At 39.4% G+C, this 16261-nt stretch overlaps 2 protein-coding genes across 2 annotated transcripts in view; one reads left to right on the forward strand and one right to left on the reverse strand.

The window, feature by feature from the left end:
- The window catches only part of fig4a (FIG4 phosphoinositide 5-phosphatase a), a 47229-nt gene extending 44566 nt beyond the window's left edge, over nucleotides 1–2663 (reverse strand). Inside the window, exons 1-2 of the mRNA XM_083934602.1 lie at nucleotides 2538–2663; nucleotides 2282–2391 (exon numbers count right to left, since the gene is read on the reverse strand). Coding sequence (XP_083790728.1) covers nucleotides 2282–2344 — 63 coding nt within the window. The 5' untranslated portion in view covers nucleotides 2345–2391; nucleotides 2538–2663. The remainder of the gene's footprint in view (nucleotides 1–2281; nucleotides 2392–2537) is intronic.
- A 1104-nt stretch (nucleotides 2664–3767) lies between these two features.
- On the forward strand, nucleotides 3768–16068 carry ak9 (adenylate kinase 9; the record flags this gene model as incomplete). The annotated part of the gene is made up of 34 exons (XM_083934613.1): nucleotides 3768–3860; nucleotides 4694–4757; nucleotides 4837–4889; nucleotides 5012–5108; nucleotides 5243–5355; nucleotides 5495–5656; nucleotides 5845–5958; nucleotides 6348–6422; nucleotides 6780–6881; nucleotides 7101–7240; nucleotides 7346–7668; nucleotides 8058–8176; nucleotides 8730–8877; nucleotides 8999–9095; nucleotides 9201–9286; nucleotides 9431–9625; nucleotides 9842–9978; nucleotides 10132–10338; nucleotides 10426–10722; nucleotides 10843–10961; nucleotides 11231–11450; nucleotides 11941–11994; nucleotides 12082–12297; nucleotides 12542–12760; nucleotides 13003–13219; nucleotides 13332–13533; nucleotides 13612–13758; nucleotides 13915–14132; nucleotides 14289–14485; nucleotides 14642–14811; nucleotides 15104–15202; nucleotides 15341–15443; nucleotides 15579–15693; nucleotides 15860–16068. Coding segments are annotated over 34 exons (5127 nt in total), but the record flags the coding sequence as incomplete, so codon positions are not given.
- Between the last annotated feature and the right edge of the window lie 193 nt (nucleotides 16069–16261).

Raw genomic sequence — 16261 nt, forward strand, 5'->3', positions numbered from 1 at the left:
CAATGATAACTTCAACAGAGCTCATGTTTACTTAAGTGCTTCTGGGATATGTGCACACTGAATACAATAATAATCCTGTGTGATTGCATAGGAACACAGTAGGATAATGTGGCATGTTTTCAAATTTCAATAGATGAAGACAGTGTAAATTATTATATGCCTGCTTTCTACAGAACATTCGCATTGTTGAAGTCTCACTTTATTCAGGTCTTTTTTCCTATAATATGCCATGTTTTTCTCCACAATGAGCCACCCAGGTAGAAATGAATGCATCATATTAAAAAAATCATACCCAAAAGGAATCCAAGGCAGCTATATATCATAGAAATCGTATATCAGAACATATATTGGAACAATAGTAGCTACAGTCCAGAGTACACATGGACACATATTTGATCACATGGCTACATTCTAATATGTTCATTGTTACGATTACTGTCTTTCTTGGATGTTTTTTTTCCAAGTCATTATTTTTTTCTCACACTGGGTTGCGAGGACATGAAGCTTAAGATTGTCTGCCCACTAAGAACATTAAGTTGGAACACCATGTATCAGTACAGTCCGCATCCATTAGAGTCATTTTGTCCTGTTCCACACGGTTGTATTGAGCCGACTTTGTCCACAATTGTTAGACCGTATTTTCCTCCACTGTTCAGTAAAATGGGCTAAAAGAGGGGCCAAATAAGAAATTATGATAGCTCAACTGTGACAAAAAGGTTTTCCTGCATTATGTGACATTTGATCAGCCACACATTAAACATTAACACACCTTTATTTTAACACTTGTGTAACTTTAAGTTGTTGAAAAAATGGATCAACACACAATTGGAAGGGCACTCAAAGAGAGCAGACCTCTGCTAAGACATGCTCTATCTCACAATGTTAATTCAGTGTGAATTTTCGCAGGCGGAAACTCATTTTCCTGATTATTCTGAGACCACATGAACACAGCACAAATATCCTAACGCATAATGTTAATGACAGTGGAAAATAATTTGTGTATCTGCCTCGTGATTCACTTCCATTCACAAACGCTCTTTTGCTGCCATCTAGTGTTTGCTGACGGGTAATCACAATCTTATAGGAGCTCATCTTTCTCCACCCTGTTGTTTACGTTGTTAACTTTGTTTGTAATAAAAATCAGGACTGCCCCTGTTTGTCAGCTAGTCAACTAAATGGTCGTTTTGGGTCTTAGTTGACTAGGATTTCTTTCTTTCTATTTTTAATGCTTATTTCATGTTAAATTAGTTATTTCCAAGGAACCTTTACAAGTAGTAGGGGCCAATTGCCTATACCCTACTCCTCCACTTGCTTAGACCACACCCAATTTTAACCCAGCCTTCATTTTGATCTCAACTACACACCTGTAAACTTCCCTGGATATATCTTGCATGGTTATCTGCCGGGGCGTAAAGTTGGGGGGCCATGGCCCTTGCTCAGATTACTCCCATTTTCCAACTTGGCTAAACTACAAACTTATAATGTTTTTGTGACTGCTCATTACGAAACATTGCGAGTCGTCCAACTAATTGGAAAACGGCGGTTCGATCCCTGGTATGTTGAGGTGTTCTTTTGGCAAGACACCAGAGAATTTGGGCAGAAATGCTTTTCCAAGAATCTTTTCTGCACAATAAAACTGAGTTGCTACAAAAATATATATATACAAAAATATTCTTCAACCACTTTGAAGACACTGTAGAGATGACGGGGGACTGTTGAGAGATGGAAACTCCTCCAGCGTGCTCTTGTTCCTCCTCTACAACACTTTGTACCGTCCTTTGCTCGTCAGCTGGTAGGAATTGTGTAATCTGATGAGCTCTTCCTTGATTAATTGCGTAATCTCTGTTTTGGCTTTCTGCAAAGCCAGTTCATTTGCACATGATAATGGGTCAATGCGGCCAATTGAGTGGCCTAGCCTAGAAAGATGCTATATAAGTACACGTGCATTTACCATTTATAAAATGTGCTCACATACAGACATATAAATAGTTACATCGAGGACAACATTTTGACACATAATCACAAGGTGAAAACAATACCAGCTTTGCTGTAGCTGCAGGTAACAACCTATTATCTCCTCTTGTTCTTCAACTCTTTGTCTATGAACTAATATTTAACAGGAAGCATCAGGACTGCCAAAAACCATCTCTAACATGGAGATGATGTAAGCCAATTTGAAGAGATGTTGCAGGTGGAACTTATTTATAAATTATGGACAGAATGGACAGGACGTTTTGTTAAATCAGAGATAATAATGGCATGAAGATCTTGCCAGACTTACAGCTCTGGTTTCATACAGAACCATCCTCTGGACCCCACTGATAGTAGCTGCTGACTGAGGCATTTTCCTTCATGTATTCTCCAAACAACCCAGACGAAACAACGGAAGAGCTGCAAAGCGAATGAAACACGATATGAAAGTCCATTACTTCACATTATAAAATAGCATACAAAACAGACATGGTAAACATGATACTGCTAGCAGTGCTAGCTACTGTGTGCATTTTATTTTCGCCCTATTTCCTAACGTTACTCACCATTAATTTAGCTAGCTAGCTGCGTTTGATACAAATCCTCTCCAGATAGGATAATATGCATCTCCCCCGGTAGTCTAAATAACTTCTTTGGACGTTTTAATACATTAATTGTGAACCTGCCCAAGTATTTAAGGCTAATAACATGACTTTGTTTTAGTCAGGTGACTGCCATGACAGAGCTCTTGTCAACTGATACGGTGGCTCGCAGAGTCAAAAACAAGCAAGCGCCTGAAAAAGCGGTTTACTGTTAATAATAGACGCATTGTGTTCGTTTTCGCCGTTTGTGGCTTTCCACTCACAGATAACGTCTAAACATGTTTAAATTAAAAAAATTTTTTTTAATTTAATCAAAAAAATTCTGAATGAATGTATATTTTGGATACTAAAAAATATAATACGTTTATATTTGCTGATTGAATGAAATAACTATGTAAGAAATTATAATATATATAAATATATCATAAAATATATTATATAAATAAATATTATCATCAAATTTGATGGGAATATATGAGGAATTCATTGTATTTTGTAAGATACTTGTTAAGTAAAGTTTAAAAAATGTATGAGTTTGGGAAAAGAATAACAATAAAGAAATAAATGACATGAATAATATCAGAGAGAGCTGCTAACTGAGTAACAACGGATTATGGAGAAGGGGTGGATTAAATGGGTGTATATTTTTTCTCACTCTTTTTCGAAAATGTGTAATATTATAATTTTCTGTATAACCTTTTCTGTTTTCTTTTTACATGTTTGAAATTAAAAAAAATTCAGTGTCAAATTTACTTGCAAGCCGTAAAGTAGCCAGCGGTAGCTCCCTTTAGTTTGTTAGTCGCTGTAGTAACCGTATCCTTAGTTGGTTAGTTGCTATAGTAACCGTATACAGTGACCATTAACTTGTGATAGCTACCGTTAGGTTACATAAAGGTAAAAAAAAAAAAAGGTAGTAAACGATAACCTTAGTAAAAGTTTTTTTTTTTTAAAACGATATAAGCATGTCCCAAAGTAACGGTAAGTTAAGTAAACTTCTATTGAAATATGACAGCAAAAAAAATCCCCTTTATTCATATCAGCAATTTGAAGTTATGCTAACTAGCTAAGGTTAACGGCCGGATATTTAGCTATGACGTAATGTATTTAATCATAAATACAGTTTGATAGCGCCTATTACTGTTCTACTTATGACTCAATTGGTTTTCTCTGTGCATTGGTATTCAACACGCCCAAATAGATCGTTTGGTGGACAACCTGATAGAAGATGAAGCTGAGAGAGAGAGTCTCCTTGGCAAGCCCACCTGCTTCATCATAGTAGGAAGACCGGTAATTCTCTTTATTGTAAACACATGCATGCATACATACGCACAGACACAGGCACACAAATAGCTTTGATCAGAAACGTTTTTTCAAAAGGTAGTTACACACAAATCCATAAATGGTCTTCCTCAGGTAAAGGTCAAGATTTGCGCACACCTGTAAAGGCTAATAGATAATGAATGTCTCCTCATCAGTTCCTAATTAGATAATTAGCTAGATCAATATATGTTAGCAGGACAACATTACCAGTCTTCCATGAGCACACAAATGAAATGCAAGTGAAGTGCGTTTTGTCTGTTAGTGAGGCAAATATGCATGTATCCCTTACATCAAAAACACAATGAGTAACAAACATTAAGCCTAATAGTGTCCTCGCTTTAATATGGGAATTTATTTACAACCATAAAGTCCTAAATGTTATAGGTTAGACTCAGTGGCGGATTAAGGTGGTCATGGGCCCCTAGGCTACTGTTTGTTTGGGCCCCCCACATTATTAATCATGCTTTATCAGAAGAAGAAAAAACCCAGCTAGAACAGAAGAAGAGTCAGCAACCTTAAAAAATCCTATCAATTTAGGAATTTGACATATATATTTTGACATATCATTTGACAACAAAACTGACCTTATGAACCGGGGCCCCTAGGTTGCAGCCTAGGCCAGCCTGTTCATTAATCCGCCTCTGGTTAGGCTATAAAAATGTACTGTAGGATTACACTGAACATTGCTGGGTGTAGTATAGAATCTTCCATATCTCAACTTTCCAACCACAAATATTGTGGAGAGGGCTCCAACCAGCCCCCACAATTGATCCACAGCAAAGTAAAACATGTTGTTTCAGGGTGTTGGCAAATCCACCTTGGCTAAAAAAATTGCAGAGTCCTGGAAGTGTATCTTAATTGATGGTAAGTAAAATTGCTGTATTTCTGGTCTTTGTCTCAACATAATTTAGATATATCTTCATCGTCTTTTATAATGTTTCAGATACGGATCTGCTCATGACACACATTAAGAATAAATCAAAACAAGGCATAGAGGTGAGTATCACTTTCTGTGTCATAGGACAGACAGGTTAACTATTCCTTTTATATGTCATGTGTTTTCCTTATACAGTTTATATTTTCTATGGTTTATGAATTGCTTTTTCTAACCATTTTAGCTCTTGGATATCTTATCTGAGGGGAGAAGTGTACCTGAAAACATGGTGCTCCAGCTGATTCTTGCCAGGCTTAATTCACCAGATGTGGAGCACTATGGTAAATTGTCAAAGTTTATTTGATCGGTGTCCGTATAGTGATCATGTATGCATATTACACATATTCTAACCTGTCATTCAAAACAGCACTATGTGAGCAAGCCACTGTATTCTAATACATGGGTTCTAACACAGGGTATGTACTGAGCTGCCTGCCGTTCATGTCAGAAGAGTGTCTGAAGATTCATGAGCAAATTGAGCTAATAAAAAACCTCAAACTAACACCTGATTTCATTATCAACATCAAGGTAAGTTGTGCCTCGCCATTGCATTCAAGCAACATCTTTTCTTTTTAAATAAACCCTTTACGTGTTTTTGCACTTTGAAAGTTCATATTCTGACATGGGTTTGTACATCTGAGAACTCAACACTCCCATGTTCCACCAGTGTGCAGACAAGGACCTGGTCAATAGGCTGTCAGGTCTAAAGCAGCACCCAGAGACAGGGCAGCTGTACAACAGGGATCAGTGGAAGCGTGAAGAGGTGTTTAACATTAAGAAGAACAGGGACGAGGAAGTGGAGGAGGAGGAGGAGGAGGAGCAGGAGCAGGTTTGGCTTAATGGAAATACTTTTTATTCCAGTAGTTTTTACTAACCTTTATTTAGTTTCTTTTTTCTAATGAGTATTTCTTTTCAGAACTATAAACTTAAAACCTTAAACAAGAAAGCTGTGCTGTCACGATATCCTATTATACAAATAGGGTTTGTTTTTTTGTTTCTTGCCTGCAGGCTGGGCCAGAAGAACTTCAAAGGGATATCATTGACAAGATGGTGTGGACACCAGAGAATTTGGGCAGAAATGCTTTCTCCAGAATTAACATGTATAAGGATTCAATGCTCAGACCACTAGAGGTAAGTTAGACCAGGGCTCCAAAATGTCTAAATGTCACAGTCAGATGATACATTTCAGACAGAGCTGATGGGGCAATAAGTGTGATTTTTCTTACATTCCAAGTTTGACCTTTATTTAGAAAGGTATTATTCTATAAAAGAAAGTTTACTATCATTTGTTGTTTCATCTTTTGTAAAAATCCAACCAGTGATGTCTAAGATGTTACCTAAGCTAGTTTAGTACTGATAACAAAATGATCTGACTAACACAGCGTGATCTAAAGACTCGGTTAAATATTGTGTTCTAAATTAAATCAGAAGAAGGGTTAAAATCATTTTGCCCATAAAAAAAAAACAAATACTCTAATAAATTAAATACTAACACGTAAATTAATTGATATTTTTTACAGGACTACATGACAGAACACAACCCCCTCTACCTGCTGGAGCTGAATGGAAAAAACACACCTGAAGAGCTGCACTCAGTAAAGACACTAAGGATAAACTAACCATATACAGTATTACAAACAAGATACTAAACAACAAAATGTTGCATATCTACTATAGTGACAAAATCAACTCAACAAAATATAATCATATTTTGTTGAGTTAATTTGGTCACCAATTTATTTTTTTTAATTAGGAGGCAAAGTTAGTCTGCTGGCTTAAATGTTAGACAGAAGTACTGTGTGTGTGTTTGTGTGTTTGTGTGTGTGTGTGTGTGTGTGTGTGTGTGTGTGTGTGTGTGTGTGTGTGTGTGTGTGTGTGTGTGTGTGTGTGTGTGTGTGTGTGTGTGTGTGTGTGTGTAATCAACTTTGTTTTGTTGATTGTTCTGTCTTTAGTCTGTAATGTCCCGCCTTGGATCCATGGCAGTAAAGCGTGTCTTCATTCCAGTCCTCCTCCAACAGACTGATGATGAAGAATTGCCAGAGGATGTTGACACAGTCTGTCATTTTTAACCATATTCATATGATAAATATACATACAACCTATACAACAGCCTACATTTAAGCTATTAACACACAGGTTATAATGCAAGATGATGTACCTGTTGGTTGATTTTTATTAAATGATGCACTTTGAGGCATTTTAAACATATTCCCTCCACTGAATCCACTCCAGATTTATCTAGAAGTTTAATCCTGAGTATATCTCTTTTCTAGGAGGACCTAGTGAGAAATATGTCCTCCTCTGGGACAGTGGCCCCTGGCTTTAGATGGAGAAGGAGCCGCTGGGGCCAAACTTGTCCTGTTGCCCTGAGGGAGGGCAAGCTCATTCCTGGCAAGCCTGAATTATGTGTGGGGTGAGTGATTTATATATATATATAATCAGGTGAGGAATCTATCCAATTGCTTCTAAAAAACTGGGAAAATTGTCAAACAACTCTCCCTTCATTCTCCCCATGCAGCTTCCAGGATAAAATGTACATCCTCTCATCTCAGGAGACCTTTGAGAAGTTTGTCACAAACCCCCGACGGTACTTACTTCCTCCGATGCCTAGGCCCCCTTGCAGAGTTTCCGTCATTGGACCTCCGCAGGCAGGGAAGAGCACTCTCTGTAAGCTTCTAGCTCAGCACTACAATGCATTGGTGCTTGATATGGAGAAATTGGTGCAGCCGGTTCTAGCCAAGGTTGAGCAGGAGAGGCTTGACAAAATCAAAGAGGAGACAACACAGGTCGCTATTGTGAAAATCAAGATGAAGATGGAGCAGGATGGTGGGCAGAATTCAGGCAAGTTTTGTTGATGATTATGATGATGATTTTCACGGTACAGATCAATTAAACTTATTATTTGTATTTTTCTGAACATGTGACTTATATCATACACATAATAAATGTTCTGGTATTTTGTTTCATCAGATGAATCAAATTCTGTAGAAGGTAAGATGCTAAATTTCTCTCTGCAGCACTGGAAAACATTTAGGGCTTGGTCTTGTTGACTGAGTGGACAGGGGGGTGTTTGCAAGTTCTCTCTCTCTCTCTCTCTCTCTCTCTCTCTCTCTCACCACAGATGGTAATCTGGTCATGCTATGTTGTGTCGCCCCAGAGATTTGAAGCTCAGTGTGGGAGAGTATGTGGCAGCCTATACAATATTTGAAATGTTTTCTGCTGTTCTCAAGTGAAAGAGGATCATCCAGAGGTACAAGCCTTGGTGCTCACTGCGCTGGAAGAAGCCAAGAATACAAACACATCTCCCTTCGACCTGTATGCCGAGGTACTGGAGAAGCGTGTAAAAGAGGTATGTCAAAAATATGAAACATGGCAGCTGCATTTACACATGCTATTTGGCCCCAAAATGATTGTGATTGTTGTAAGGATGTATGTATTGAATTCATTTGTAAGAATATATTTTACATATATGTTGCCATTTAGAATAAATATGATATAAAAGTTGAACCAAAATAAAGGTCCCATATTATGCTCGTTTTTAGGTTCATACTTGTATTTTGGGTTTTTATTAGAACATGTTTAGATGCTTTAATATTAGAACAAATATTATTTTTCTAATACTGTCTGTCTGAATATACTCTGTCTAAAATGCTGCATTTTAGCACCTGTTTCCTTAAGCCCCGCTCCAAAAAAACGTCCAGTCTGCTCTGATTGGTCAATGTTTCTGGCACCTTGACCTGATCTATATTTTTAAAAAGACATGGAAATCTCACTTTTTACGATATGGGACCTTTAATGAACCAGCTACAGGTAAACTAGGAATTTAGCTTGAGATTTAGTTTAGATGTATAGTATCTATATACTGTTTGCAGTGCTGTTGCTTAATATTTCTGATGTTACAGATTGAAGAGGCTGACATTGGTGCAGATGTCAGGACTGGCTGGGTGCTTGACAACTTTCCCAAGAACTTTTCCCAAATGGATGCCTTACAGCGAGCTGGAATTTTGCCTGACATCCTTTTCTGTCTCAGAGACAGCGATAGCAATCAGGGTACGAGACAAAGAAACAATGCTTCACAAACAAGTTGTGGTCTTATTTTAATCAATCGAATTTGAGTCTATATTTGAGTTCTGTCAGTGTTCATGTATCATTGCACTTAAATGTTGAACAGTTTTGAAGAGATTGTATGAGACGAACAAGGAGAGCGTGGATGAAGCCGTTAAGAAGAGGTTACAGGACATTCAGTCTGAGAAGGAGAAACGAGCCTTGTAAGTGCAGGTTCAATGATGCTGTCAAATTTTATGTGTTGGTTTATCTGAAATGGAATGTTTATGCAGCTTTTGTTGTTGTGCTTGATTTGTACTTCATTTTAGAAACCAGAGGGAGCCAGAATCAGAGGTAGAGGCCAAGCCTGCAGACCTGCAAACAAATCTAAAGACAGTTGCGGAAGAGGCAGAGGGTACGACTTCCTGATCCTGTAGACTGCACTGTTTTTATAGCATTCACTTATTTCCTTTGTAGAAATTCCTGAGCAATTTAAAACCACATGCCCTGCACGTTGAGCTAAAAAATAAACTCTGTCCTCCTTTCTGTGTTGCTCCAGCTGTGGTACTACCTGATCATTGGGACTTGGGTTATCCAGACGGCCCAGAGATGAATAACTATAAACTGCAACTGAAACAGTTTGTGTCCGAATGGGACCAAATGCAGTCAGCTTTAACTGTCGCTCACTCAGTACTGGAGATTGCCGGCAAAAGCACTGAGGAACTGTTTCAAGAGATGGTCCTACAGATGGAGAGTGAGTTTGAAGTATTAGACACAGTCTTAAAGTTTTTGTAACACCACAAACCTAATGCTTTAATTGGTGTAGAAAGGACAGTCATGTTTACAGTAAATTAATTATAACTTTAATTATTATAAATTGATAACACATTTTTAATAATTTAGAATAATGTGACTACTACATCCTCTACTACTAGAGAAAAACAATCTGATTTACATGGATGATTTTCAGAACCATTTGAGCATATGTCCTGGGAACTGTCAGCAACGGACCTGGAAAAGGAGGCAGAGGATATCGAGGCCTTGGCTGAGCTGGAGAGAGCAGAGGAAGGCAGCAGTGATAATGAAGCAGCAGAAGAGGAGGATGAAGTTCGTAAATAAGTCTTTTTTTTTACTTCATAAACTACAGGTTTTTAATCCTATTTATAATTGAAGATATTGAATATACAGGCCTGTTTTACTGCTTTGTTGCCAATAATATAAACTAAAACTTTAACAGCATCTCTTTACTCCTAATGAAAGCAGGGGGACACAACAACCAAGCGATTATTAGGCGATACACTTCATTTCTGCCCTGTGGCCTTAAAAAAACAAAGCGTCCTGTGGCCCTGCACGGATGAAATTGCAGCCAAGTACCGTGAGAAGACCTTCTATTTCTCGAGCTTAGATGCCAGGGACTCCTTTCTTCAAAACCCTGCACAATATGTTGCCCAGACAGAGCCTCTCAAGGTACAAGATGACATAAGAAGAGAAAGAAAAAGTCACAGTAAGAAAAACTAAAATCCATAACAAGTTTCTTATCTTCTTCTATCCAAGCCTCCTGCCCTGCGGATCTTTTTGCTTGGCACCCGAGGGTCAGGCAAGACCACTCATGGGGAGTGGCTCGCCCGGCAGTTTGGCATCTTCCATATCCAGTTCAGGGAGCAACTCCAAATGCTCATCATGGCCAAGACAAAGAAGCGGGTATCTTCTGCTGATGAGGTAGAGTCTTCAGAGGAGTATCCTGATGACTTGGGGGCCCTGATAGAAGAAGCCAGGGGGGAGAACGAGACGAAGGAGCCAGAGGAGACAGAGAAGACAGAGGAGACCTCCAACAACATGAATGATGTGGAGGTCGGCTTTATTTAATTTTCTCTGTAGCAAGATTTTTTCCGTACTATGATGCCTAAAAATCAGGGTGAATTATGATATTTTGACAGCGGATTATTGTTTGCTTTTGTGTGTCTACAGCAGGAAGTGGACCTGACTGATGAGGAAAAGGCCATCAAAGCCTACCTTTCTGATGGTGAACCACTGAGCCCACAGATTCTGGATATGCTTATCACACAATACTGGAAACAGGAACCATACATGTAGGTATACACACACCCTCTAAAGTTGTATCTTGTTTGTTTAATCCAAACGGTATCAATCTACTTACCTAACTATCAACAATAGTGTGGATTTCCTTCAATAAATCATCATATAAATCTCTCATGCTCAGACTCACATACAGACTTTTTGCATGTATACACGTCTTTAAATACTTTACACTTTATATACCTGAATTCAGCACTTTTTTCATGTATTTATGTACATTCCCTACATGCATTGTGTTTTTGTTCCCCTGACCACCTTGTAGGTCAACAGGTTTTATTTTGGAGGGCTTCCCTCAAAATCCTGATGAGGTGCAGTACATGTTGCAGCAACAGCTTTTCTCTGACGTTGTGGTAATACTGGCGGTGGAGGTCACAGATGTTCAGCAGCGCCTGTTGCCAACATACCTGGTAAAATGGCGTGAGCGTCGCAACCACCGTGTAGCACAGCTGAACCTCCTCCGTGATATACGTCAGAAGAAAAGGGTAAGCAAGTATCTGCTTGACAGAATAGTTTCTCTGCCATTATCATCATGCATCATTCCTGCTGTCTGACCTATCAACGTGTAATTTGATTGTGTGGATATCTGGCACTAGAGATGCACCGAGACAGTTTTTTACGATCCAATCCGATACCGATAACTGGGTTGGTTACAGCCGATACCTGATACCGATCCGATCCTACTGTTGAACGAATGAACTTTATATATACCTTGCCATGTGAGTGGAGGCATCAGGATTGACTATTTTAAAATTTGATATAAAATATAGCAGCTGCCTGAAACCCAACAAACAATGGCTTATTTAACTTGCTGTGTATGGTATTAATAAAAAAGAAATGATTGGATCTGAATGCTGGATCAGCCTCATTCATCCGATATCTGATCCAGTTAATTAGTCAATATTGGAGCCAATATCCGATCCGGCTATCGGTGCATCTCTATCTGGCACAAGCATAGCTATCTCTTTGGTACAGGAGCAGAACATTACAAAGAGGAGGGCTGAACTCACAAAGGAAGCAAAAACAAAGGTAAGCAAACTCAACTCACCATAGAGAGAGAGCCATCCCTACTCTACCGCTGTTTAACCCCTATTCCTCCTATTTCCAACTCATCAGGACCGCTATCGTGAGGATGAAGAAGACGATGAAGAGGATGAAGCTGAAGACAACTTAAAAGATGATATAGAGGCCACGCTGGAGGAGGAGTTTCCTTTAGAAGAGGATAACGAAGACATGGAGAATGCGGAGACTGAGGAGTCAGCATCTGAGAGGCTGGAGCTGGAGATAGCAGAGCGTCATGCGACAGATGAAAACAGTCTCGTTACTGTGACGGTAAAAAGACTCATAACCCAATGGAGGCAATTTACTTGTTTAACAATACTCTGAGCCATGACAAACATGTTAATAAGTGAAACAAATTGTCATTATTAGACGTTACTGCTAAATTTGCCTATTTAAACGTGTTATCTTTGACTCTTTAGCTGTCTGATAGATACTTAAAGACACACAAACATTTTACATTTTGATTCCAAGAACTTATCCTCATATATTCTGCTTTGTGCTGTTCAATCATCAGGAGCTCCTGAGTGATCTACACATATCCAAAGTGTCAATCAGTGCATCTCCCAAGCTCCGGATCGTGCAGAATCAGCTGCTTCAGAAAATCCAGCCCCTGCTGACCAACAGGGAGTCACTCTTCCAAAAATGCCAACCCATCTCATACGACCTGGCTCATAAGCTGCTGCTCTCCTCTTATAAGCTCCACAGTGCGTTTGGCTGCTGGGACCCAATAAAGGTAGGCGTAATATAAAAAATGTGTTTTTACATTGTTTTGTTTTTATACTAATGCGATACAACATTACAAGAAGACAGGATAATTGGGCAGTGTTAAACATTAAGTAAAAAAACATGCAAACGTTTTGACATATGTATGGACTTACAGTATAATGAGCATCTGTGGGATGTGGGCCACGATTTTTATTTCAAACATGTTAATCAGCAAAACTCTGTAAAATGTCCTGTTTCCTCCTTCCACAGCAATACAAAGAGAGAGATTTGATCCAGCCTCTGCAGTGGCCCCTAAATACCACATATCCCATGATCTTCCATCAGTATATTTACTTCTTTGCATCTAAGGAGAACCGCAACACATTTATGCTGAACCCCTTGAAGTACCTTAGGCAGCCAAAGCCCACTCCATCCCTACCTCTTAAAATAGCTGTTGTTGGACCACCTAAATCTGGAAAAACCACTGGTAAGGGTCGAGACAGCTGGAAAATTATCCACTCGGTTGTTTCTTTTACACATATAAAATAATATAATAATAATCTTTCCCTTCTTTCTTTTAATTCACATTATCTTCCCAGTGGCAGAGATGTTTGCTCAGAAATATGGCCTGGCCCGCCTGTCCATTGGTGGTGTTATGCGTATGGTGCTTAACAATCATGAGGACACTGATCTTGCCGTCCAGATGAAAAAGCACCTCTCCCGGGGATTCATTGTGCCTGATGAACTGGCCATTCAGTGTCTGGAGGTGGCGCTCATGAGCTCAGTCTGCAGCACTCAAGGGTAAGCTCAGGATCTGCATACGTTATACTTACTTCCGTGTGAGGGTGTTTGTTAAGACAATATTTATTGGCATACCAGGTACGTGTTGGATGGCTTTCCGAAGACACTTAAGCAGGCACAGCTGATGGGGTCTCGGAGCATCCTACCCATGATAGTAGTTGAGCTGGAGTTGGATACAGTGGAAGTGCTGCAGAGAGGCCTTCAGGACAAGTTGAAGCCCAACAAGTGAGAGAACAAACATCAGAATCATAAATACAGACATCATAAATATAGAAATAACAAGTCTGAGAGCTGTTCTGAATCACAAACCTTAAAATATACATACATAATATAGAATTTAATATAAGTGTGTCCTGTCCCTCGTCTCTTCTCCCACTGCAGACCTCACCTGATGCACGACAGCTCAGAGATCTTCCACGTTCGGACCTCCTGCTACAAGCAGGAGAGGGAGCACGTGAGGCAACACTTCCAACAACAACATCAGAACTGGATCCTGCTCAATGGGTTGAAAAGCAAATGGTGGATCTGGAACAGCATTATAAAGGAGGTCAGCATCAGCATGAAATACATCCAGAGCTACCTGGAGAGGACGTACAGCAGTAAGTACTGGAATCCTAACCAGGCATCAGCTTAGAAACGTTTTGCCAAATACTGTACTCATTGAAAACTTTTGAATTAAATCTAGATCACTCTTAAAATGACAATAATTAGTTTATACTCCCCATGCCTTTTTTTTTTTTTTTTGAATTTTGCAGGGCAAGCAGCCTGCATCAACAGACTGTGCATTACACCCAAGGAGCTGCAGCATCGGCTTGGAGAGTTTGGTCACTACTGTCCTGTCTGCCTGGCTCTACATCACCACCTGGTAGACTGCTCAGAAATAGAAGCCTTAACTCATGCAGCAGAGTACAAGGAACACTATTACAAGATGTGCGGAAAAGAACATTTGGAGGTCAGTGGAGTGGAGTCTGTGCATGATTTCAGTCACTATCAAGTAAATGTAATTATCATACTATGAATCCATGCACATTTATAACAGCAGGTAGAAAATCACATAGATTATGTGAACTGACTGAAAAAAAGCATTTTGATATTCTCTCAACCACAGCGGTTCCTGACCACTCCAGATCAGTTTGTGACTCCTGGCTGCCCACACACTCTCCCAAAACCCGACCTGTTGCCAAGAAAGTTAACGGAGATCCAGGTGAAAAACAGGTTTCCACAGCAAGTTGAGATGAAGGGCTTCTGTCCCGTCACTTATCTGGATGGAAAGCAAAGGTACACGGTTCACCGTTATAATGTTGAAATCTAGCTCCGACACATACACAGTTTAGTCGTTTCTTGAGAATACATTTTCTAAGACCCAAAACAACAGCTAACTGGAATTTTAATAGAAACAAATGAAACCTAAACTCTTGTATTTGTTGTTTCAAATCAGTCAGATTGGGATTCCTTTTACTAGAGGTTTTTCCTTCAAGATGATTTCATCTGCGTCAGATCTGTCTTTTACTGCCTAAAACTCTTTCCAGTGTTACAGTTCTCTAGTCATGGAATGTTTATTTGTCCTCAGGTATGAAGCTCTCGTTCGAGGAAAGACACAATATGCTGTTGAATACAGAGGACGGATCTATGTTGTTGAGACAAAGCAAAAACAGGACAAGTTTTTGAGGTGCAGTTATCTCTTGTATGTTTCAGAAATGTTTTTTTTTGTTTCCTTTTCACAGCGTTTATTCAGTTGTGCATAGCAATAGTGTCTGGAAAGACTTTCCAGTATTTTTTAAATAAAGACAGTCTATTATCTTTGAAGGATTCCTGAAACCTACTGGGACCAGAAACTGCCCCTGAAAGTTCCTCCTCTTTGTGACCCTGTACCTCTCACCTCTCTTCCAACGTTAGGCTACCTGGAACAGGTCAGCACACAAGCAAACACACCTGAAAACCATCACAATATTCTGTAATAATACTGTCTGCAGCGATTGTATAACATGAACATTTGACCTAGGTACGTTTCCCAAGTCTTTTTGGCCTGTATTTTTGTTTTTTAGGGTGTGGCAGTATCAGTCATCAAGGCAATGACAGCGGTTGGGTGTCTCAAACCAAAGTACCCTTTCCTCAGTATACAAAGATCATCACTCCTCTACGTGGCCTTCTATCTGAAAGGTTAGCAAGATGTCAAGGTGTCCTTAGATCCAGATAACATGTGTGAATTGATTAAACTTGAGCATTATGGTAATTGTATAAAGACGCTTTTATTTTTGTCTATATGTATTGTTGCTGTAGTAAAATTCTATCCAACTAATTAATTTAATGTCTTAATTTTTTACAGCTTTCAACCACAAGAGCACGGACTACACTCGGAAAAAGTACAAAAAGAAGCTGGCGCTGTTTGAAGAGAACTGTGCGCTCATCCCCTACCTGAGCTCAACAATGAGAGGGAACTACAGGCCTCCCTGTGAACGTCCCATTGACTTTGAGTTCAAACTGAATAGGTTCCTGGCCTTGGGAGACTTGCCAGGTGCGAACAGTGTACTGTAGCTGTGCCCGTTTGGAAAGCCTGAACGTTTCTGCCGGCTGTGTTATATTCTGTGACGAACTATGTGAAAACAAGGTCATTTGAAAGCTTTGAAAAGAGTTTATTTTATCAAGGGTGGCATGTAATAAAGCATTCCTCGCTACCAGGGCTGGGAAATGTGTCTTGCTTGGGTCATTAACTTAGCTTCGATGTAGC

Source organism: Echiichthys vipera (assembly GCF_963691815.1).
Source record: "Echiichthys vipera genome assembly, chromosome: 19".
In the NCBI taxonomy this organism is placed as follows: domain Eukaryota; kingdom Metazoa; phylum Chordata; class Actinopteri; order Perciformes; family Trachinidae; genus Echiichthys; species Echiichthys vipera.